Below are 26,186 nucleotides of genomic sequence, written 5' to 3'. Positions count from 1 at the left end.
GAGCATGGTGTTAAACTCAACTTGGAAACACATGCCTTACATTACTGGCCTATCAGTTCCGAGTTCTTGGCATCTATCGCCAAAGCAGACAGACTTTTTTTTCAAGTAGTCGTTCTCTGTGATTGCTTTTGACTTAGATAAATGACCTTCTGACGAACTATTGGGAAACTTTTTGTAGGCTATATTTGTGATTGTTATTTAAAGTGATAGCTGTGAAAGACTGTCAAAATATCTTTAGCACTGTGCTTTTCAAAAAGGAAAGATAATTCCTTTGAAAATAATAATGAAAGGATAATAGAATCCCACATATAAGAAAGAATAAGGTCTTCCGGCTCACAGATGGCATTTATCTGCCAAGACAGGGAAGTCCGTTTCAGGAGCTAACTGGTTTTGCTTGCTTCATACTGCTGAGTACACGTCAGCGGCTACAATGGGGGCAAAGTGCACGGAGCGGTGCCCCAGCAGATTACTTTCCCAGCCGGGAAAGACTGTGGCAATTCTGCCTCTACAGTAACAGCCAATTCACAGCCACCTAATAGTCTGGCTTGTCATTGAAGATATGACTAACTTGAATGGCCTAAATGTTTATTATACATTTAATACATGCACTACTTGTAATAATATTTCTGAACCAATATTTTACCTTATAACAACTAATTTACTTTATGCTGTTGTCTATACGTGAGTTATGGCAGTTTATAGCCAATATGAAGATTAACGAAACACAAAAATAAAGTGTAAATTTGCATTTTGAACTGAGAGCACATTTAAGAGGATTTCAGCATTAATTACAAGAGTCAGATCTTCAGAATGTGAGAGGCAGCATGATCTGGTGCAGCAGATACAGGTTAGGAGTCAGACTGATGGGCTTTGAAGCCTCCGCTTTATTACCTAGCCATAGGAAGCTATATAGGTTATTTAATCCCTCTCAGCCTACTTCTTCATCTATAAAATGGGGACAATATCCACCCTGAAACCTTTTAAGAATTCAATTAGATACATATGTGAAACAGTGCCTACCTCACAGACAGGCAGAAAAATTTTCTCTTCAACATTCTATTCAACTCCCCACCTCCCTCTCAATGGAAATAAAACTGGGACACTAAGTAAATTCTCAGAATAATGGTCGTCTTCAGTAAAAGAAAATTTCATGTGTAAAATGATTACCAAGAAAGTACTTTATAGGCAGTGGGGGTGGTCTACCTTCAGTTAAATAATAAACTTGGTTATTAATCCTACGGTAACTAAATCTCAAAGCACAAACCTTGGAGGTTTTCCTAAGTATTGTAGTGAAAACACCATTTGTATAGACAGCAAGAAGACATGGAACTCCGAAAAATAACTTTATTCTGTGGAGAAAAAATTCTCCATAAAAGATAGTTGTACTTAGGTCCCTAAAAAGTTATGTAGAGGAACCCATTACATATTAAGTGGGCATTTTGTGTCCATTTTCCCAGGACTTGAGCCTGGAGAAGCCTTCAGGATGGAAACCTTATTTAGGAGCCGAGGTTTATGCCAGGTTCATTCTGGAGATGGTCCCAGACCATCTGTGAAAGTCAACTAGAATCTGAAGACGTAAAACCGACCAGGGATGAATGATCTAAGGAGGCAAGGAGATGACGACCGCCATGAGGGCCTCCTGCATGGGAGCAGAAAGCAGCAGGCGGTAGGAACCGAGGGCTTCCCTTACGGGCCCAGCAGCCTTCCCGCTGCCTCCGGGGTTCCTGACGCACTCCTCGGAATCCCCGGTCCAGGAAGAGAGGCAACTTGGAAGAGACCGGGCAAGAATCGCCCTCCCGCCCCGCCCCAGTGGTCCCCTCCGGGGGCGATCTCCTGCGAGCCCCGAGCGTGCAGCATCAAGGGCCACGGAATGCGCATCTCTGCCCCTAAAATGCAGCAGGGCCGACTTAGAGCTGCAGGTGCACCTCCACGGCGCAATCGCTAACAGGCACAACTCCTGGGGCCTGTGCGTCTACTTAGGATTTGAGGAAATTCTTCAGAAACCAGCCACCGTAGGGGGATGGAGGCTTTCCGTGGAGGGAACGTTCTCAGCCTTGAGTGCGCGGGGGGAAACCTCGGGGTTCTTTTTTATCAACTCCCACTCCCCAGCCTGATTTGCTTCCGTCAATTCATCCCTAACGGTGATGACGAACGGGGGGGCACAGTTTTAAAAACACAGCATCCGAGTAGCCCTGGGAGTGTGAGAAGGACCCAGACAACCTCAGTCACACGTCAGGATACGACTGCATACGCGAGGCCGCCCAAAGCACAAACGAGCCTCCGCGCAGGCGCACGCCGTCCCTCTCCCGTCCGCCCTTCCGCCCGTCTGCCCGTCACGCTCTTTGCCCCGCCCCGTCACCAGCCCCGCCGGCCGATCCTCTGCATCTTCCGCCCAGGCCGGCTTGGCCTCAGCCTGCGCTGCGCCCTCCCAGCCTGGGGCGTCGCTGCACCGGCCTCCGCCGCTGGGGTTGGGGGCGGGAGGCGGAGCTTAGGGGCGGGGGGCGGTGTTGCGGCGGTGTAGGGGCGGCAGGCTGCGGCGACGGCGTCGGTGGTCCCTGCGTGATGGCCGCCTCGGTGTTCTGCTGCTTGCGGTGCTGTAGGGACGGCGGGACGGGCCACATCCCTCTGAAGGAGATGCCGGCCGTGCAGCTAGACACGCAGCACATGGGTAAGGGCCCTCCCTTCCCCAGAGCCAACGGCCCACCCCGGGTCGGGCGCGGGGGTCGGGGTCAGCGCGGGGGTCGGAAGCACCACACGCGGCCCTGCCCCGCCGGCGCCGCCCGCGCTCCTCTCCCTGCGACGCTGCCTGACCCGATTCGGTCTCGCGGATCTCCTCCGGACGCCGGCCGACTCCACCCCGTCCCGGGTCTGTGTTCACTGCTCCTGTCATCGAGGATGGGTGTGTGGACCTACCCATTTTCCCTGGAATCTCCTCTGAGATACCGCCTCCTGAGACTCGTCAGAGGTCCCCAGGCGAGGGCAGTGGGGAGCGCTCGGGTGCTCCTCCCACAGTGCCCTACTGCCCATCTCCAATCAAAACCTACGTTGTCAGAGTGCTTTGGGTCTGATCGCGGCTCCTTCTGCCCTGACAGTTTTCTCTTTAGCCCGTCATTTAAAGCTTCTTTTATTGGAAGTGATTTTCCTCTCACCTCCTAAAGTCAAAACAAGGCAGATTGCAGAAGCCTGAAGTCGCGTCTCAGGTCAGAACATACCCTTTCAGCTAAAACCGCCCACGGCCCGACTCCTCCTTAGTCACCATCGGAGGTGCTGTAATTCCATCCGAGTAACCTCTTCCCAACAGATCAGGCTATTGCAAAATAAAACAGCACTTTGCCCCTTTGCGTCTATGTTTTTTCCCTCCCAATTTCAAATGGGCATATAATTTCTCTTTTAACATTCTTCCTTTCCCCTCCGTAGCCTCTTTCATCACCTTATTATTTCTGTTCTTAGACTTTTCCCGTATAGTTCCATGCTTCTGGAGTATGGTTCTAGAAGGAGAGATTTCCCACTGTAAATTATTTCAGTTAGAGTACTGTCTTCTTGTGGGTTATTCTATTCTAAATATACTTCTGCACTTTCGGTTTTTCTCACAGCTCTCATTGGCTAAAGGACAATGCATTGACATAAAGGCAGTTCTCAATGTGTATTTATAAATATTGAACCCGCTCCTGCCCAGATTCTTTTTAATTCTGGAAGCACTATGCCCATTATATTTCTATAGCATGGACTAAACCACAAATGTGATAATTGTATACAATTTTGTAAATGGGTATTTACTTTTAATTCTTAGATATCCCAAGTGTAATATAGAACCTTAATACAGAAATATATAATGTATGTATGTGTATATATATCTTTTAAAATTGTTTCTCATCCATTATTTATAGACAGTGGGTGTTCAAGTCCTTTAATTTTCTGCAGAAAACGTTTCCATTTCATTTGTTCGTTTACTCAGTTGATATTTATTGAGTGACTGTCAGGTGGTGGGCATTATTGTAGGTGCTGGGAACACTGTAAAGGACAACGTGTGTAGTTCCTGGAGCTAATGATGAGCTTTAGCTCCTTCTATCTCTAACGTCAAGCTCCTGAATTACTGCAGTCTGCTCTTTACAGTAGTCCTTTTCTCTGGTCTCTCCATGAAGAGCTGGTTAGTTGTACTCATTCCATTATGTTCTCCTTTTTCCAAAGCTGCACAGCAACTTTCAATAGAGTGATGCTGTCTCCAAATTTTCTGCCTGCATGGAAAGTTTTTCTTAACCTGTCTTCCAGTAAACTCAAATTCTTTAATCACAGAAGCAGCCTGATTTTAGAAACTGAGTGATATGAAAGAGAGGAAAGGCTTGTTGAGTTAGGAGTATGTTTCAAGCATGAATTCATCTAAAGATGAAAATAAGAGAAGTACACTGAGCACCTGTGTGTGTATTTGGATATGTGAAAGGTTATATTAGATAACCTAAAGAGTGTGATTGCCTTTTTTTTTTAAGGAAATAGACTATACATTTCATATCCAAACAAATATTGTCTCTTTCGAAGTTGTCACTTATTTTGGTGATGCTGCATTATTTAAACCATTTTGGAATTCCTCTTCTGGGACTTTCTGTGGCATCGTTTTTGTAAATATCTTCATTTTTGCCATATCTTCTGCATTTAATTGTGAATTTACTTTTTAGAAATGAATGTCTTCCAAGGTGGCTACTTTGAAAGGGGTGCTACTCATTTGGAAATGTCTGATGTTTCTGAAAACATACTCTTTGGCTGTTTATATGTGTTCTGTCTGTACTCAAATTTCCCTTGACTTTCTAAGCAGTACTGATGATTAATAAAACTACCCAAATCACACAGATACAAATATAGGATATCTTTATACTTAAAAAAAGAGGAATAGAATAAGCTTAAAATAATTCCCTAATGATTCACGAATCCTCCAGAATGTTCTCTGAATATATTCATCTTTCTATAAAAAACTTCTCCATACCCAGCAAAATGCTTTGGAGATAACAAGTGATATTAAAGTAAGAAAATAATACTCTGCTCACAGTTGGTTCTGTGGTTCCAACTCAGAGTGGACTGTATTGTATTTAGAGTCTTCTGATAATTTCATTAACCTAGCATCTTAGGACGATATCCAAGGTAATAAGTTATCTACTATAGAAGCTTGTTCTTAGAAGATTTTGCTATGTGTGGGGACCACAGAGCATTGCTGGTTAAGAAAGAAATACCATTTATTTGCATAATTCTTTGCAGTGTGTTTCACCTAGGATGCTTTCAGTTACAAGTAGTAAAAACTACAACTCACAATTGTTTAAACAAGAAAGGAAGCTTATTGGTTCATGTAACTGAGAACAGCACAAAGGCAGCACTGGCTTCAGGACAGACTCAGTGCTGCCAAGGACTGGGTTTCTTTTCGTCTGTTTCCTCTGCCTTCTGCTGCTTATTGCTCAAGGCTGGCTTCTGTGATAACTTCAGCAGCTCCCTGGGCTTCCTCATTCAGGTCCAGCAAGAATGAGAGAATTCCTTCATTCTCTGCAAAAGTCCTGAGATTATCTTCGTTTATAGTGGCTTAGGTCATATAACCATTCTTTAGTCAATTACTGTGGCCGAGAAATGTGGAATGCAATGATTGACTTAGCCTGGGTCAAAGTTGTACCCCTGAAGCCAGAGACTGAGTCAGCTTCCTTGGAACTGTTTTGATCTCCGGAGGAAGATGTGTTGGGAAAGGGTAAACAGATGCTGCATGTCCACTACAGAGTGCTTGGCAGAGCGTGTTCATTCATTCTGATTTCTACATCAGTTGTTTGCTGAGCCAGATACCCAGCGCTACGCTGTCTTTGCCATCAAGGAAGAGCTAGGCCCTGGATGCTCTCCAGTTGAAACTGCTGGACGGATATGGGGTAGCCAGATGTAAATTATTTAAAAAGGTACTTCCCCAGAATTTGGGGGTTAACGTTTGTTATTAGAGGAAAAAAAAAAAGGATACTAAGGAATTTTTAATAGTTGTATAACAGGATCTTAGTTTTACCTTACTTAAGAGAGAGTGTTTCTCAAATCAACCAGTTTCAAATTGTGATAGAATCTGAAAATTTTACATTTCTTTTATATATTTGTCCCAAATAATTTTCTGTTTAAATATGAATTCAATAGTGAGTTAATGGGAGAACTGCCTCCCTGTTAACACCTTTCGTTACTGTGTTCTGGCTTTATTTACCCTCCTCTAGAGGAGGCCCGTACAGTTCTAATAGCTAGATCTGCTTGGCTTGTACACTTACTACCAGCGAAGTGCGGATGTTGGCCATGGATCTCGGAAGACACATGCCTCAGCGTTATGGGCTATAGCTTCATGTTAGAATTATGTTAAGTCTCTTCATATTCTCTGATATACATGCTTCCCTAAATCAAGATTTGGAAAAGAATTGGTATTGGGGTCACATTGTCAAGAGGCTGTCTTTCTCACTCTCATCTAGCAAATGTTATTTGAGCTAAACTAAAATTTTCCATGTGAATCAAATGCATTTAATGATGTTAAAACACTGTTTAAGTATTTGCAATATTATTGATAGTAGCTATCTTAGAAACATTTTAAGATCCTAAAATTAGCACTTTTCATTTTAAGAGCATAGATGCAGTTTCCTTTCCATATGCCATGTAGTCTTCAGTTCTTACTTGACTGAGGCACTAGCACGGTACCTTGTACCTAGTAGATATTCAGCCAGTTTTTAGTAGATTGTTTTAATTCATTTGGATTGAATTGAAAATTATAGCAATTTACCAAAGTTTCTTTTAAGTGTTTATGTTTTTATTTACATTAAGAGATTTATGAAATCATCAAATTGATTTATTGGCTAAAAATTGAGGAAAGTTAGTCTATTTCTACCTTAAAAGTGTTTTAAATATTCAGTATAATTCAGAATTATTACAGTTTATATGAAGCTGCCTAATTAACCAAGATTTCTAGCCACAAATGAATGTTCAATATAAATGTTCTCTTAGCGGAAAAAATAGTGAATTAAATATTTAAAATAATTTATCACTATTTCTGTATTTCACAGGACACGTAGTATCCCTGTTTTTATGGACCAAGAGTTAAAAGTGAAACAGAAATTAACCTTGCTTGTTGGATAAGAAAACATAAAACTTTACACAGTGTTTGTGTTTTTTGTTTAGGAACAGATGTCGTCATTGTGAAAAATGGGAGAAGAATATGTGGAACAGGAGGTTGTTTAGCCAGTGCACCTCTACATCAAAACAAAAGCTACTTTGAATTCAAAATCCAGTCCACAGGTTGGTGTAATGGTACTTTCGTATTAGAAGTCCTAGGTGTTCTAAACATTAGGAGTAATTTTCACCATATGAAAAAGATTAATGAGGTAATAAAAAAAGCACCAAACTGTTACTTAGAAAACCTTTCCTTCTACCTCTCATTCTGTGATCTTGGTTTAATTAGTCAATTTAGTTAAATTAGGCTCAGTTTTCATCTTATCTGTAAAATTGGATCCCAGGAGCTGCCCTTTCTGCTTCACATGAGCCACATGTATGAAAGTGTTTTAAAGACAGGACTTACTGGATCAATGTAAGGCACTAGCATTATTATTAATATAATTATTAATGGCAGCTGGATGCACCATTTCATTTAATCAAGCATATAAGGTGTAGATTCTTGCTATTTTATCTTAGGATAAAATCATTTTTATGACCCTTAGTTTTTCTCTTAGCTCCTGTTGAGATACCCTGATTCAGTGTCTTCTGAAGCAGTCAGCAGGTTTAGAATTCAGATGGGAAGTCCTGCCCATTGGCCCGGGTTTCGTGAGTTCGGATCCCAGGCACAGACCTACACACCGCTTATCAAGCCATGTTGTGGTTGTGTCCCACATACAAAATAGAAGAAGGTTGGCACAGATATTAACTCAGGGCCATTCTTCCTCAACTGAAAAGAGAAAGATTGGCAACAGATGTTAGCTCAGGGCCAATCTTCCTCACCAAAAAAACAAATAAGTAAAAATTTTTTTTAAAATACTAAAAAAAAACTTCTTATAGAATTCTAAAGTCTATACTTCTCTTTAAAAATTTATGGAGTTTCTTGGGGCTGGCCCCGTGGCCGAGTGGTTAAGTTCGCGTGCTCCGCTGCGGGCGGCCCAGTGTTTCGTTGGTTCGAATCCTGGGCGCGGACATGGCACTGCTCGTCAAGCCACGCTGAGGCAGCATCCCACATGCCACAGCTGGAAGGACCCACAACGAAGAATATACAACTATGTACCAGGGGACTTTGGGGAGAAAAAGGAAAAAATAAAATCTTTAAAAAAAAAAAAAAAAATTTATGGAGTTTCTTGAATTGTATAGCCAGTTCTGTGTGAGTATTGCGATAATAATCAACTTGTGGCAGTATTGGATATAGGGAAATTTTTTTCTATGGCTTTATTATAAAGAAACTTCTAGTGGAATATGGCATGAGTAATTTAGTTACAGAATAGGAAAACTAGAGTGGGGTAAATTAATCCTATTGTTATTCGACCAGCTTGAATGATATATAAAATTTCTCTTTGGGGCTTGTTTTCTAAATTAATTTTGAATACTGATTTTCTTAAGTGTATGAAATAGATATGAACATATCCTCCATCTCATTCTTTTATAAATTATCTGCAAAATGTCTCTGGTTACTGTAATCTTCTCAAGTATTACACACTTGTTTCTCAAGAGAAGGAGATATTTTCTTGAGCCTTAAATCTAATACAAATTGTTATGTAGATTTCCGTGAAGGACGGTATCCTCGTGATATCCCTGGAATAAACGTGTGGTTGTAGCATTGTGTTTGTAGCATTGATGTCTCAATGAAAGCTTGAGGCAGTTGTGCCAAAGTGTATCACAGAGTGCACAGTTCTGTAGGAGGAAGGAGACTCTGTAACCCCTTCTAGAGCTGTTGTCCCATGAAATTAGTATCATCACTTCATGTCGCTCTTAAAATTGTCCCACTTTGGAGGATAAATTATATAGTCAAATTATTGAGAAGTGAAGACAGTGAAGTCCAGACGGGCAGCGTTCTGATGGTGTCACTCAGTCCAGAAAAATTGACTGATCGACAACACTGTCCTCAAACCTTCCGTTGATAGAACTTCTCCTAACTGATTTTGGTAAAAACTGAAAAGGAAATAGTTTGAGACAAAATCCAGAGCTCCAGGTATTCTGTTTGGTTGGTTAAAAAGAAGAGCTACTTGCTTGAAAAGTCATCTTAGACGCAAAGGCTTTAAACTCACTGACTTAAGTTGTTGGGTAAGAAAATGATTTTATACCTTATCCTTAATTTCCTCCTCTCCATGATCATATATTATATATTATTTGTCACATATTATAGATGCAAAAACTAAAGTTAGTAATTTCGCACTTCTCAGAGGTAGTGCTTGAAATAGAACCCCAGACCATTTAAGTTCATTATGTAGTTCTTTAAAAGTGTTTTTTAGAGAATAATAATAGTGATGATAGCTAGCATTTTCAAAAAAATACTCTGTGCTTTACTTACCCTTTTTTTTTTTTTGAGGAAGATTAGCCCTGAGCTAACATCTGCTGCCAATCCTCCTCTTTTTGCTGAGGAAGACTGGCCCTGAGCTAACATCCGTGCCCATCTTCCTCTACTTTCTATGTGGGACGCCTGCCACAGCATGGCTTGCCAAGTGGTGCCCTGTCTGCACCCGGGATCTGAACTGGCGAACCCTGGGCCGCTGAAGCAGAACGTGCGAACTTAACTGCTGCGCCACTGGCCAGGCCCTACTTACCCATTTTTTGTTAATTGCTTTCACCGTTCCAACTGCTTACTTGGATTGTCTTGCTATATCTTATGATAACCTTGTGAGCTGAGTGCTGTTAGAATCCATGATTCAGGGGTGAAGAAGCAGAGAGAGGTTAAGCAACTTGCCCAAGATGACGTAGCTAAGTCAGGATGCAAACCTAGGCAGTGCAACTCCAGGGTCCGCTCTCTTGTCTCCTAAGCTGTACTACGTTTGCAGAGAGTGTAGTATGGTTTGCAATCTACCTTAAGAAGAATTTTTAACAAAAAATAGTTTAGTGATAATACACCACTTCTTTTAAAAACAAGGTACACTCTTTTAAAACAACTCCTTTCGTATTTGTGTTCTTCAGATTTTGGAGGCATTTAAACTATTATATTTTTAGGAATATGGGGTGTTGGCGTTGCAACTCAGAAAGTTAACTTGAATCAGATTCCTCTGGGCCGAGATGTGCACAGTCTGGTGATGAGAAATGATGGGGCGCTGTACCACAACAACGAGGAGAAAAACAGGCTGCCGGCAAACAGCCTTCCTCAGGAGGGAGACGTAGTGGTGAGTTTTCTTGTGGAATTGCTTTCCACCGTAAATTATTAAACTTGAACTGTTTTTAGTATATATAGTTTTGCCTGGGAGTTTGTGGTTTGAATTCCAGGATACCAGGATTGGGTCTAATGAGATGGCACCTTTTCCAAAGAGAGCACCTGCTATGGATGCTGCTGCCTTGCTTAGCTGCCCTCTGCTCTCTAGAGCTGCATCTGGCCAGGAGAGTCAGTGTGAGCCTTATTGCCATTCAGCAGGATTAACGACAGGTTGGCTACTGATCAACACTTCCTGCTTCTCTCATATCAGAGAAATCTTGGCCTACAATTTTAAAAGTTTGCTGACCCTTATATTAGAAAATATTAGAGATTTTTGCAACTGGAAATCTCTTAGAGAAAATTTTGACATTTATTAATTTGTTATGATCTGTTAAAGAATTACAGCATTTTATCAGGAGTATTGGTCGTCATTAAACTTAATCTTATTAAACTTCCTTTACTTCCAGAACTCTTCAAAGAATGGGACTCAAAGTCCTAACCCTTGATTGTAGAAAAGTTTTTTGGAAAGCAGGGGATAGGAAGAGTTACATGTTCTTAAGACTTCTCTATTTTTATTCCCACCTAGATATGTTTGGCTTTGCCACAGCAACCCTGTTGGAAGTGTAATCCAGAAATCCCTGTCTGTCTTTTCTACCTGGTTCTCTCATGCAGTGTTATCCAAGAACCATGGACATGGAGTTCGGGCTGTTAGCTACTGATTGAGAACAGAGTCCTTGGGTCTCCTTTAGCAAAGGTGCCCTTGGGTCCCTGGCTCTGGAACCAAGTTGAAAGGAATCTGTAAATAATGAGGGGAAGTTTCTAATAATAAGATGACACAGGGAAGGTAAATCCAGGTTATTAAAGAAATATACAGTATTTTGGAGAAAATGAAGAAAAATGTGGGAATGAAGATTTTTAATTATGGTCTGATCTTTTCTGCCATTTAAAAAATCTGAGGAACATTTAGTTTTTAAATAGGTAAATTGTTGAAAGCGTTTTTTTCCTAAATTGACTGAAGAATAAAGGAGATGAAAGGCATACACCATTTTTAAAATCTGCTTTTCCCCATTCTTCTTTTTGAATAGTTGGTTCTGTATTTGTAGATCATGGCCAGATGTCCCTAATATGGAACACCCGTACTCAAATGGTTATTTCTTGAAAGAGAATCTTGAAGTCAAGCTGAGGCTGTCAACCTGTTTACACTAAGTTTTGAAATTCAAACATAAGAAAGGATAATCAGTAACAAACGTTTTTCTTGTTGATATACGGAACTTCTACCGTGTTTTATTCTTGCCTTCCTGCCTCATTCATTGAGATGACTGATACCACAAATTGACAGATTTAAGAATGTCATTTTTAGTCTGTCAGCATTATTAAATTAGACTTTGAGTTTTCATGCCCATTCTGATGAAAGGAAGACTAAATACATGAAATATATGCAGAATCAAGCAAAGTAAAACATTACCCTACGTATTAACTTTATCTTTCTTGTTCAAACACTTGAGAACAAATTTCCCCAAATTGCTGACAGTGGCACAGGAAAAGGAGAATGGATTATAAGACAGGAAAAACATTCTCATGTGTGGAACTTCAGTCATGTACCATTCTCTGAGGAGAAATCAAGAAAAATAAGCTTTTAACATCCAACCTAATGATTATGTTCATAAAATAAACATACAGAACCAGCAGAGCCTACTGCAGCACCAGGAAGGCATGCATGGAACAACTGCTTATTCTTAGTTTTTCCTTTTATATATAATTTTGAAAAGTGCAAATTGCATTCTAAAATTGCATTTTTCAATTTAATTTTAGAGAAGATTAATAAACATTCTGTGTCGTAATAATCATAATAATAGCAAACACTTCTCTAGCGTTTGTTATGGGCCAGGCACTGTTTTAAGTGCCTGTCAGGGGTTAAATTGTTTAATGCTCATAATGACCCTAGGAAATAAGTAGAATTGTTATCACCATTTTACAGATTAGGAGAATTTAAGGAACTTCTCGGATGGGCGGATCCCGGGAGTATAATACAGGCAGTCTAATATCAGAGTCTGGTCACTAAACCTGTAAACAATTACTGATAAATGCATAGCACACATCAGATTTTTTAGTATTATTATGACAGGATCAAACCTAGTTTCTGGATCACGTAAAAGTACAGATTAAGTTAGAAAATACCTGAACTAAACTGCTGATGAGGGTGCGGGTTCTCACATGCTTCCTCGCTTCTTTCTTTGGTGTTGGGATTGTGCTGTTATGCTGGAGCTTTGGGTTTAAAACTTGCTTGCGATAGGTTATGCTGCCACTGGGGGTGGAGGGCGCCTGGGTTACCACATGCTCACCCGAGGGGCTGGGTTTCCTGGAGTCCTAGGAAGAGAGTGACACACTTTGTTTTTTATGTCATTATGTTTTTGTTTTTTAAATGAAAACAGACCTCTTCATTAAAAAAGCTAATCTTAGCTATCAGTTAGCTTTATTATTATGTTTAAATGCTTAAACTGAAATGAAACAAAGGCAATCTGTTTATCCTTTTCAATATTGCTTAACTATTAGTAAATCGTTGTTTAATCTAACCCTGGCTTTGCTAAGATTTGAGGAGAATCTTTTATAGCACTTAACACGTAACAGCAGCCTTTGCTGTCTTACCGGGAAGTGAGAGAGTAAAGACTAGATCATCTGTGAGATCTTTTTCTACCTTTAAAAAGCTTTAAAGGTGATCTAACCTGTCCAGTCAGGAATCCTCAAAGTGGTTTCTGCTTTGTCTGTGACGATTTCTCTATTGAAAGCTCTCTGCTGTCTGTTCTTAATTCTTCAAAGGAAAGCTCTCTTTCTGTCATCAGTTAGTAACTATTATATACCGTTTTAAAGAGAGTTTTAAAGTTGTAAATTGCATGGCAGTTATGAACGAGTATTCCATACGGCATGGGTGCAAATCCCAGCTCTGCTGCTCCCTAGCTGTGCAACCTTAGGGACACTAGCTAGTCTCTCTGTGCTTTAGCTACCTCATCTGTGAGAGGAGATGATGATAATACCTACCTCGTTATGAGGATTAAATGAGTACACGTGTGCCTAGAATAGTGCTTGGCACGTAGTACAGGCTAAGTGTTTTCCAGCATTTTAATAACAATTATTGTAATTTTTGTACCATTAATAATATACAAAGTAATATATTTTTATCCTATTGTCTTTTAAAAAATCTTTTAAACTATTGTTTTTCTGCTTTTCAACTTGACACTGACTACCAATTATATTCAGTTGTAAACAGCAGCTTTACCTTGGTGATAAACTTGACATATTTGAAGCCAAGGTAAGGAGAGACAGAAATGTATGATTTCTTTGGGGAAATAAGTTGTATAAAGACCCTTCTTCACAACTTGAAAACAGTGACAGTAAGCCATAATGGTGAAAATTTCATTGTTTTTCCCGCTTGATATCAAATTCTGCATATAGACAGCAGAGTTTTCTGTATGAGTCTAAAAGGTCTCTGTCCACGGTGTGTAGTACTTTGTTTTGTCGTTAGTGTCATGGAGTTGCTTCTGACTCCTGGCGACCCTGTGTAAAGCAGAGCGGAGCCCTTCCCGGTCTTTTTGCTCCATCCCCTCATCTTCCGGCGCTGTATCAGACGTGTTCCACTGCTATTCACAGGGTTTTCATGTCCAATTTTTTCAGAAGTGGGTGGCCAGGTCCTTCTTCCTAGTCTGGAAGATCCACTGAAACCTGAAACCTGTCCACCATGGGTGACCCTGCTGGTATTTGAAATACTGGTATCATAGCTTATGACATCACAGCTACACGCAGCCACCACAGTATGACAGCCAACAGACTGGTGGTGTGGTCCCCTGACTGGCAAATGAACCCAGTCCACAGCAGTGACAGCGCCGAATCTTAACTGCTGGACCACTAGGGCTGGCATTATCGTACTTACATCATCTTAATAGTCAAAATATGAAATACAGATTTTCTGAATATAATACTAGAATTCAGACTAATGTTGTTTGTTTTACTTGTAATGTAGACTCTTGGGATTTTACCTCTTTCCCCACTAATTTTTTTAGCTCAGTTCAAGTAGAATTCTATTAAATTGTAAACCCTTGATGAAAGCTATTGTGACCCTTTGTGTAAGTTTTTGTTTCCATGCTTCCCAATCAGTGCTTTCTGACTGGGCAGGCTTTTATGGAACGTTTATATTTTCACCCTTTTTTAATATTTTCTTTCCTCCTTAGGGTATTACATATGACCATGTAGAATTAAATGTGTATTTGAATGGAAAAAACATGCATTGTCCCGCATCAGGCGTACGAGGGACGGTGTATCCAGTTGTTTATGGTAAGCTCAAATACTTCCAAACGTTGTTAGACAGATGCTGACTTTTGCTTGGCATTTTTATTAACTTTATAATTATCATTCGGAAGTCTGGACAAGTTAATAGGGACCTTTTTCTATGAAATGTACTCAGTAGGATATCAGTCCTGCTGTGCAGGACCAAGGAAGGTTTTTATTCCCCGTGTATTGAAAAAGAACTTGCTAAATAAAATGGTTATACTTAAATATACAATAACTTTATTCCCTTTTTTATCATATATTCCTATATTTTAGAAAGTTCCTAAAAGCTTTACTAAATTTACAGAGATCTTTCTGCCAGTTCTAAGGGAGAATCAGATGACCAGGAAATGTAATTGGAAAGAACATTTCAGAATATTTTGGAACTAGGGATGGGAATTTTATGTAGATTGCGCATTAGTTACCTTTATAAAATTACCTAAATGTTAAAACTCTTCCGAGAGAAATTACGACGTAGAATAGTTTCATATTGGTTGTTTTGCGTTTGATAGCCATGTATGTATAAGTGATATAGTTTCTGCAGAAGTGTGTCCCTCCAAGAATTGCGTTACTTAAGAGATGACTCTATACCACTTAATTACTTTAATTTATATTATAGAAATTTCAAACATGTATAGAAGTAAAGGGAAGAGTGTAATGAACTCTCATGTACCCATCGCCCGGCTTCGAACAATTATCAGCTTGTAGCCAATCAGGTTTCGTCTACCCTGTGACACTTCTCTCCTTCACCTCACCTCCTTGGATTGTTTTGAGGCAAATGTCAAATGTTCTATGATTTTATTCATAAATACTTTATGTGTAACTCTAAAAAATAAGGTGCCTCTCCTTATAAAAAATAACAAACATAAGCACAGTGCCTTTATCACTCTGTTCTGTTTTATTTTTTATGTTATCAACTTTAAATCATTATTATTTTTCTGCTTATGGTTTTAGTAGATCTAAAAATATTTTCTCATTTGGCTCCTTTAAGTCTTCAGATTTGAGCCATAATAAAAACTAATTATTGACATTTTTTGTCGCAGTTTACTAGAAAAGTAGCAATGTTAGTGATAGACTTTGGGATGTCAGAAAAGTATACAAGGACAAATATAAATATTTAACAACATGATAGTGACAACCAAAGCCTATGCTCTTACTTTTTTGTTATGGTTTTAATTAGTCTTCTTTTCTCATAAAAATTACTTTTCAGTGATTTTAATTTTCTGTTTTTATATGTAAAAATGTATTTTTAAACTCAGGTTAGTTTCCTTGCCATAATAGGTAAGCCTAAAAGCAGTTCCTTTATTTACTTAAATAAATGGAAATTTAGCTTAATATTCAAAATAGTTTAGCCTGAGAAATGAAACAAATGTCAGTAGAATGACTAAGTTACGCAAATGAGTATAGCAAATAAAATTTTATTCTAAATTGTTTCTTTGATCCAGCATTATTTCTTAATGTAGTAAAGCTATAGATAGTAAATTATATGTAGTAAAGTATATTTCATATATTGAAATTGATAAATCAGTCCCATTAAACCAAATATTTTAGTAGTCTGATACTGTCAAAGATAAAAATAAGACAAATGCCGTCACCCTTTGTCCTCCATCTCATCCTTAATCCTGGATCAATCCAGTCATTCAGTCTGTCAGTTCTTAACACAATCTATGAGAGAAGAAGCTGTAACACTGAGGAAAAGTGTTGTTATGAAGTAATGACTTCCAGCCTAATCGAAGCTCTCAATAGTTTTGGCAACTTTTACATCTCTGCTCAGTCCGGACCTTTACCACGCCTCTTGAATTCCCTACTTATTCTCTGCAGATGCTTCTCTTCTACTTTATAAAGAAGTAGGCTGTCCTACTGAACTCCAGCTTCCCTCCCTTCTCCTCCTGAAGCTTTTCTGGATCTACTCTAATCTTGCCTTCTTTCCATCCCATCTCAGAGGAAGTGGTACCCTTCATGTCAGAAAACTCAGTGTACGGTCTAGATTTCAAACTCCCCAACCCTGGGACTTCACCTTGTCAGTTATTCCATCTATCTCTCATGTCATCAGCCTCTCTCTTCAGTGCCTATAAACATTCTGAGTCATTCTCATCCCCAAAACCTTCCCTTAAACTCTTACCCCTCAATAGCCCTGTGCTGACCCTTCTCTGTGTGGACACGTTTCTTACACATTAGTGTACACTACCGTCCTTGCTGTATTGTTCATTTGTTCCTCAACTCACTCTGGCTGTCTCACCACCACTTCACTGAAACCACCCTGGTTCAGATCACTAGTGACTTCATGAAGGTCAAATGAAGTACTTAAGGTTTTTTCAGCATTTATTATGAAATATATTTGGTAATGTGCATTAAACATATATGTGCATTTTAACAAATAGCTATGAAGTGAACACCGATGTCATGACCACAGTCGAGAAAATGAAAATATCCATCACTCCTAAAAGTTTCCTCCTGTTCCTTAGAACCCTTCCTGCTCACCACACTCCCCACCCTAGCGCCAGCCAGGCACTGCCGACCTGCCTTCTGTCACTACAGATTATCTTGCGTTTTTAGAGTATTTTATAAACAGAATCATACAGTTTGTACTCTTTTTTTTAAATTTAGCTTCTTTCGCTCAGCATATCGTTTTCAGATTCATTTATGGTGTAGCATGTATCAATAATTCATTTGTTTTTATTGCCAAGTAGTATAGTTCATTGTGTGAATATATCATAATTTGTTTTTCCCTTTACCTGTAAGTGGGTATTTAGGTTGTTTCCAGTTTTTGGCCCTTGCCAGTAAAACTGCTGTGAACATTCCTGCACAGGTCTTTGTATGGACGTATGCATTCCTTTCTCTTGAGTAGATGCTGGTTAAGACATGTAGAAGCTGAGTCAGGCCTGCAGTCTGGTTCACAGCATTGCATCAGTGTGGGCTCTCTGGTTTTGGGATTGCACTGTAGTTACCACTGCCGGGAGCTGCATGAAGGTACACGACCCAGGGCAGCTTCCTATGGATCTATGATTTTTCAAAATAAAACATTTTTTAAAAAGTAATACAGCTTACTTGTATAAAATTGAGGAAATATATGTTGGCAGATAATGAAAAAATTAAAATCACCCATAGTACATCATCTAGAGATAATTATTAATATTCTGCTGTATATATACTTTCAGTGTTTTTGACTGATAGATTTTTTTTTCATTTTGTCTATTTTTACCCGGTAGGACCATGTTTTGTAACCTGGACAGCAGATATGTTTGTTCTTCTTGCCTATTGATACTGTGGTATTATGGAAAGAGTTTATTTTATAATTATGTATTCTTTCAGGTTAAGGTGTTTGCTTCTAATTTATTTTCTTTCTTTTTCTATCTCTAGTTGATGACAGTGCAATTTTGGATTGCCAGTTCAGTGAATTTTATCATACTCCTCCACCTGGTTTTGAAAAAATATTATTTGAACAGCAAATCTTCTGAATGTATTTGTCTTTGAAACTTGTATTTCTGCACTGTTAAAAATGTTTACCATTTAATAAAGCTTTACCTAACCTATAGATAAAAATATATTCTTAAAAATATGCTTGTTAATGTTTAAGGAACCATTGTATTCAATATACAGCCCGGAAATTGTGATTTAAAGTACTTATGTTTTGTGATATGAAATCAGCCTTTTGGGCAGTTTATTTAATTCTTATTTAAATAATATAACTATGGGTTTGATTAACAATATTAAGTGGAAATATGTATATTGGTATTTAAAAGGGAATCTTTCTTAACATAAAATATTTTTTTGGATAGAGCTGTAGAGTTGGGTGGGCTTTCTGTCATTCTTAAGTTTAAAGCTCATTAACTATTTTAAGTCTATAGTTCAATAATTTTGTGTCTCAGTGTCCTTTTTTATATAAAGTAAAACAAAGTGACAGAAATTTATATTACTGTCAGCTCCATTTTTGGCGACTTATTTACTGTAAAATGTACCACTTAAAATTTAAATTGTGTATTTTGTTAGTGTGTCGTTGCTTTCAATTTGCTGTGTGAAAGGAGATAAGTGTTTGAGTAAGGGTAGAGCATTTTGTTGAAGGCCCTCGTGCTGTTCTCCGATCCCAGAGCAGGCCGTGGCTGCCTGGTGATGTAGCCGACGCTGGCAGACCTGCAGAGTAGTGCGATGCTCTAAACTTCAACGTAAATGAGATTATTCTTTTAAGGACTTTTATTTAAATGTGTGTTTTTCTGTAAAGAATAATAAAATAGTGGTAATTAAGGAGTATTCGGTACTGTATTAAACACCTGTTTTTCCTGTTTTGTTAATAATGCAGTAAATTCACTTCACCCCTGATTATCTTGGAAGATCAGTGATCCTCTCCATGACCCTGAGCCTTTGCCAAGTTTTCAGTAAGAATCACTGTCCTTGAGTTAACACCCTTCTAACCTGAACTAATCACTGTGCACATCTTTGGTACAGTTCCCTTTTAAATGAGCCTGCCACGGATGCACACATGTCACTCTACAAGGAGCAGTAGGCTGTACTAAAACCATGGCGTTAGAATGGAACGAGAACTGAACTGTAGTTTTGCCGCCTAATCCCATTATCTCCTCAGGCAAGTTCCTCAGTCTCTCTGAGCCCAGGTTCCCTGTCTATAAAAGGGATAATCACACTTGCTCGGTAAGATTCTGTAACTAGTTAAATAAGGTAATATGTGTAAAACACCTTAATCATCATAGGCACTTAATAAATGTGCATTCCTTCTTGACTAAAGCAGTGGTTTTCAGCATCAGCATCACCTGGGACCTTGTTAGAAATGGTCGTTCTCAGGTCCCACCCCAGACCCACTGAATCAGAAGGTGCTGGGGATGGTGCCCAGGAACGTGTGTTTGAACAGGCCCTTCAGGTGACTCTGATAACAGGCTCAAGTTGGAGGACCACTGCTCAGGAGAGAATTCTTTGAGAATGATTGCCTACTATGAATTTCCTAAGGATTTAAGACAGACTGTTTTTGACCCATGGACAAAAGAATCCTGCACAATTTTTATTTATTGTTTATTTGGTAGACAAAAATGTGACAATGTGCTTTGAAAACATAGATATACTTGTGTAACATTTATTTACGTAAAACTCAAACGTTTCTTCTGAAGATATACAGAATTGAACTAACTATATTATTTATGCATTTTTGTCTGACTTTCTGTCCTAGTAATTTTAATTCATAAAGAACATACTTACTTGGGAAAGCAAATTAAAATTATTGTTTGCTGTCTTTACAATGTTATCTACCTCAGTTATTTTTTTAAAAGCCAACCTTTTTTATTATCATATTCTTTTCTCAAGACTAGCATTTCCGTCTCTAATCACACAGAATAAGCACGGTACTAAAAACGATACATGAGTTATGTCCATGACCATGGTTTGATGAAGTCCAGCTGTGTTTTTAATCTGTAGGTATCTCATTTCTCTTAGGAAAATTACCCTCCCAAAACCTATAACCTCAGTCTAATCTTGAGAAAAACCTCAGACAAATTCCAGTAGAGGGGCATCCTACAAAATGCTTCAGTGGTACTCCTCCAGACTCTTGAGGTCATCAAAAAGGAAATTCAGAGAAACTGTCACACCCAAGAGGAGCCCAAGGGGACACGAGAAGTAAATGTAATGCGGGATCCAGGAACAGAAGAAAGGCATTAGATATAAACTAAGGAAATCTGGAAAACTATGAACTTCAGTTAATAATAATGTATCAATATTTGTTTATTAATTGTAACAAATGAACTATACTGACATGAGATGTTAATAACAGGAGAAACTGGGAGAGGGGATATATGGACATTCTCTGTACTAAACTTTTCTGTAAACTGTTCTAAAAAATAAAGTCTATTAAAAAATTACATTGAGCTAGGAGAAATTTAAAACTGAAGCCTTTCATGAAGCTAATAGAATATCAGTACAGTAGACACTCATAGCCGAAATATTTAATGATAGCTAACTGTAGACGTAGGTGAGACATCAAACATTCTTGTAGGTTAACACAGAGACCTGCATTTGTTCCTGACTGAAGAAACAGTGTCCACGGTTTTGATTCTGTATATTACAAAAATCCATTTGTTCATACTAGTGTAGTTTTTTATACTTAGACTGAAAATTAATTGATGATATGCAATATCAAGGGATTTGCAATGTTAGCTGTGAGAAACAATGAAAATCTTATAATTAGTTTATATATTAAAAACCAGAAAAAGAGAATTTGACTTTTAACTAGCTGCCTTTGGCTCATCAGTTAAGATTATTTGAATGTATTTTCAACTTAGATTACAAGCTATTATAAATTAACTTAAGAATAGTGTAAAATACAGTTTGAATTAAGGCTTTTCTAAATCATTAACGACAACAGACACATGCGTGGTATTGTTCCTCACGTCAGGTTTTTATTGTATATTTGCTTCTTATGTAAGTCTAGATGTGGGCCAGCAAAAGCACAGCTGGGAATGTGAGTGAAACCTTGGACAAATCTTGATAAAATAAGTCAATAACTTCTTTTAGATATTGCAAAAATGTTAGATATGATTGTGAGAAGAAAATCTATAGTCAAAACTGTAGAATTTCCCTGTACCCCGATATAATCAAGCATAGTACTCATAAGTGAAATATAATCAACTACCACTTATATTAATTTGCATTATTTATGCAACCTGTCAGGGAAATACTGATGGGCGCTAACTGTGCTGTTCCTATGAATGAGTGGAAACACAGTAGTAGAATCAATTAACTATTGTTCTTTCATTTACTGAGATACGAGACTCCCTTTCAACTTGCTCTTTTAAAATAACTGGGACCAAATTAGTGAAATAGTGGGTGTAAACACAGAAAAATGTTAGATATAATTAGGAATATAAATGAATCACACCATTTATCCAAGAGTTCTACAGAAACTTAAAGGAAAAATTATGCCAGGATTGGCTGAAATGTGTAGTTTGTATTTGCATAGGAATCATTACAATGTACTCAATCAACAATTGAATCACCTGTGTTTTGTTTCATAAATACTTAAGATAGTCCCTGCCCTCAAGGAACTTTGCTAATTGTAATTTATTCATAAGTATGGCTCTAGATCCAAGATATAATGATAAATGGAAAAAGCAAATTGTTAAATATTTGTATGCATAATATGACCCAGTAGAAACAACACAACAGGGGCCAGCCCCGTGGCGTAGTGGTTAAGTTCACACGCTCCACTTCAGCAGCCCAGGTTTCACAGGTTCGGATCCCAGGAGCAGACCTACACACTGCTCATCAAGCCATGCTGTGGTGGCATGCCACATACAAGATAGAGGATGATTGACACAGATGTTAGCTCAGCGACAATCTTCCTCAAGCAAAAAGAGGAAGATTGGCAACAGATGTTACCTCAGCGCCGATCTTCCTCACCAAAAAAACCCCAAAACAAAACAAAAAAACCCACCATAACAACAAAAACTATAGAGCCTTATGTATAGGAAAAAGTATGAAGTAATATACACCAAAATATTATATCTTAGCAATAAAATTACAGAGGACAATCTCTTTTATATTTATCTGATAAATTTTTTACAATATTGTTTGGGGAATAGAAAAATAATTTTAAAAATAAAAGAAAAGACTGGCTCTGGAGGAAGCCCTGTATACTAAAGAATGGTGAATTTTATATCCACACCTAAAAATCTAAAAAGCTGCAGCAGAATTTAGTTAATTACAGGATACATTGTATTTCATGGCAGTTTCTTTAAAAGGATTCAGAAACTTTAGTTGACGCCATGCCAGGCACAAGGATAGACTTGGTCCCCAGACCCAGGGAAGCAGTGGTAGTGAGGCCACGTGTGGAGTAGAAGAGTTCTAGCAGACGCTGCACTTTAAAAAAGACACTGATAAGCCAGTGAAGGCTACCAGGCTGCTGGGGGTCAGCAAAATTAATCCTTGAATGAGTGAATGAATAATCCTTGAGGACACTGGGAATGTTAGAAGAAAATGTTCAATCCACTTGGCTGTTAAAGCCAAAATGACTTGTGAAATGCTCACTGTTATAAGAAGACTAGAAATAAAGTAAAAAAAAATCTATAGGTGTGTGATCCTCACAAATGTATTTCAGGAAACAATCATAGATGTGTATCAGATCTTATAGTTCATCACTTGAAAAAAATGGGTAGATACATTCTCTGTTGCCCTGGAGGCAGAGTTATTGGAAGGCGCAGGGAAGCAGATTTCAGTTTAAGATGGGAAAGAACTTTCCTATTAGTTCACTGCTAAAATTGCTGCCTTGCGAAGAAATGAACTTCTGATCCCTGGAATTGTTCTAACAGCTGTTTTAAAATGTAGGTTTTATTATTATTCAGGTATGGTGAGCCGACAGATCAAGAGATGATTGCCGTTGAAAAAGATAATTTCTTACAGTTCCCAAGAGAAGAGGGTACACCGCACCACACAGGGACACACAGGTAAGCACCAGAGTTGCTTAGGAGGCCAAAGGAGCAGAGGAAGGCATGGACACAAGCCTTTATTGTGGGTTCCGTGGGCAAGGCAGGGTAAGCGTACTTAGGATGGGTTAATTTGAATAAGTTCAGCAGGCTCTAGGCAGAGCGGCTGTCCTGAGTTGTCTGGTACGTGGCCCCAGGGTAATTAGCATGGGGAATCTTGACCTGGAGTGAAAGAGCCAGAGAGAGGAGGTGAGGGCTCTGGATTGCGTCATTTGCAAATGAAATGCAGGCTCCTGGGGTGAGTTGATTGCTGTCTTTAGGAACTAGCTAACCCTGGATAGGGCACTCCCTCCCCTGTCAGTAAGACCCCAGATTCCAAAGCATCAAGAATACAGAAAATAATAAGATATGATGAATACACAGGCTAGATCACTATCCCAGAGATCTCAAAAATATAGCTCCTGCTTGGTGAGAGGCTGAATTGGATGTTTTCTAAAACTCTGTGATTCTGATTCACTCATACTGTTACTGAGTCTCCAGACAAGTTAAGTTGGAAATGAGGGAGCAGGAGATGGAGGGTCTCCAGGGATCTGTCCTAGGATTTGTCATATTAAAATTCGTGTTCCTTCTGGCAAGGGAGATGACGCTAAAGTTTATCTAGGAATGTAGTGCCAACTCACAGGGTAAACGACGTGTCACACAGTTCTGTGAGTAGAAAGAAGTGACTTACAAGTAATGAACAAGAAACCGAGATTATATATTTGGGGATAAATTGTCAGAAATATAAGTATGGTCTCCTAGGTTTTATTTAAGCTCAGAAAGAGATCTCTGAAGTACCAGTCCAGGGTGTGGTCACAATCAAAATTATCTATAAAATGCTATTATTAGGAAGGATTTTGAAAAGTGAAGAGAGAATTGTATTATTGATGCAAATAATCCATCATCAATCTATAAGTCAAAATTGGGGTGAGTTTAATATAAGCCAGATCTAGGGACTAGCCTGGGGCCTTCCTTTCCCGAGGAAGGAAGGGCACCAAACTAGTGGGGTGTACAGAGTGGTTATATACTGTCTTGGAACAAAGAGCATGCATCCCATATGACAGGAATGTCCCTTTTGCAGTAGTCACGAGATTGCTTTACCAACGCAGCAGATAAGTGAACACAGCAGGTCAGCAGTCACAAGGTGAGCACAGCGGGTCAGTAATTCCTTAGTTTAGGGAGAGATGCTTGTCCTTAAATAAATGCCGATGTGGGGAAAGTTATGTCCCTATCTTTAAGGGCATTGTTCTTGTCTTTGGGACATTGTAAATGTTTTAAGCAGATGTACAGTGCATGCTCAATAGGCCACATCAGGCCCTTTTGGAAAGACAAGATCAGGTCGAATTAGTTTTAACCCAAGTGGCTTCCTCATATACTCTAATATATCCTATTGCTTGACATTTATTTATCAGTATCAAACATTATAAGAAACAAGACACAAAACTTGTCTTTCCTTACCTGTGTTTGGTTTGCTTATTGCATTTCAGGTGAAAAGGTGAATTGAAAAAAGCACAAGGAAGAGCAGTAGAGTGACCCAGAGACAGTGGGCCATTGGACACATGGGCCTGTCAATCTGAAAGTCAAGGCTGAGGAAGAATAGTATCCAAATCTGTAAAATCATGGTGAGTATGGGTGGGTAGGTGACCTTGGACTTGCTTATCAAATTCCTGAACACTAAACATTAAGGCAGCAACCTTTGGAACTTAAAAAAGGAATATTTAGAGGCAAAAAGTTTTATGTTATTTTCATGCTGTGTAAGAAAGGGATTTTTCCACCCAGAGGTGTATAGGAAGACATAATTTTGAAACTGACTTGTTAAGCAAGAAGGCATCTTAGACACCATTTGACCAAATTGGTGCTTCACACATGGAGAAAGTGGCCCGAGGGAGATGAGGTGTCTTGGCCAAAGTGACATAGTTAGCAAAATCCAGGTAATTCAGCATTCGTTAAACAAATATAAGCACGCACTGTCAGGCACTGTATAAAGTTTATTCTATCCTGCCATGTGATTACATAAATCCGTTAACCATTTCTAAAGGTTTCTAAAGGATTTTTGATAGAAGCCAGAAATTTAGGCATATATCTTTTATAATGTTGACAGCATGAAAGACTGTTTAGCAATCCTACAAAACATATCCTCTTGCAACTGTCTGAGACAGAACAAAGGCCAGGATAGAACATCTGATAAATTCACATTTGATTACCCTTATTTAGTGGTTGGTACCTGTAGAAGTGCCAAAAATGATGAGATAAATATCTACCTTTTTGGGTTATCTGTGTGGCGGCTCTCCATTAGCACAAGTAAACAGCAGTTAATGATTCACTCGCTGTCTTCCCTGGGTTCTGCAGACATGGAGGTGTGGCCTCAAAGGCAGATAATGAGGAAACGTGTGTTACGTGGCTTTGTGTTATATTCTTGTAATTAGATTGGACTAGGTCCACTGAGGCTCAGAAAATTTATTATACTTTAAACTAATGAAGTTCACTACAACATACCCTCTGTAGTTGGCATTTCTGAATTTTTTCCTAGATCCTGTTCCTCCCATTAAACTCATCTTTAGAAAAGGCTCATTATTTGCTGGATTTTACAGATTCAGACTTTATGAAGACTCAAACTCTGAAGTTCCATTTTTAGTTTTTTACTTTTAAAGGACACTTTAAAGCAAATATAATAATACAAATTAAATTACAGGAAAAATGTTTAAACTCATCACAAAACAATTTTCCAACATTTTAGAAGCATATATCTTCCTATAAGCAATTGTCACACTAATTATAAAGCTGATCCTCCCTATTTGACAGGGATCTTGGAAAATAAGACTGGCGTACTTAATTGGCATAACAAGTATCACCCGCAGCTCTTCTCAGAAATGTTGGTATTGATGCGGGCTCAGCGATGCAGAGTCGAAAGAAAGATTTCTTGGACTCTCAAGGTCTGGTAGTAGTGCTCATTTATTCAGAAAATAGCATGGAAACAGGACCCAGGGGCAGTGAAGGGCTGCAGGCATGGGGACAGGACCCATGGGCAGTGAAGGGCTGCAGGCATGGGGACAGGACCC

At 38.9% G+C, this 26,186-nt stretch overlaps 1 protein-coding gene and 1 long non-coding RNA gene across 2 annotated transcripts in view; both read left to right on the top strand.

Annotated features, from left to right (window-relative positions):
- Positions 1 to 1,388: 1,388 nt before the first annotated feature.
- On the top strand, positions 1,389 to 20,529 carry SPRYD7 (SPRY domain containing 7). Its single transcript, XM_046664624.1, has 5 exons — positions 1,389 to 2,668; positions 7,162 to 7,278; positions 10,159 to 10,325; positions 14,575 to 14,677; positions 18,032 to 20,529. Exons 1-5 carry the CDS (start codon positions 2,563 to 2,565, stop codon positions 18,127 to 18,129), a joined length of 591 nt encoding a protein of 196 aa, XP_046520580.1. The 5' UTR covers positions 1,389 to 2,562; the 3' UTR covers positions 18,130 to 20,529.
- A 1,953-nt stretch (positions 20,530 to 22,482) lies between these two features.
- Positions 22,483 to 26,186, top strand: part of LOC124241124 (uncharacterized) — a 7,611-nt gene continuing 3,907 nt past the window's right edge. The window contains exons 1-2 of the long non-coding RNA XR_006889108.1: positions 22,483 to 23,109; positions 24,615 to 24,749. This is a non-coding gene — a long non-coding RNA (uncharacterized LOC124241124). The remainder of the gene's footprint in view (positions 23,110 to 24,614; positions 24,750 to 26,186) is intronic.

The sequence above is a fragment of the Equus quagga genome, chromosome 6, assembly GCF_021613505.1.
Source record: "Equus quagga isolate Etosha38 chromosome 6, UCLA_HA_Equagga_1.0, whole genome shotgun sequence".
NCBI lineage: Eukaryota > Metazoa > Chordata > Mammalia > Perissodactyla > Equidae > Equus > Equus quagga.
This window is presented reverse-complemented; position numbering and strand designations above follow the sequence as displayed.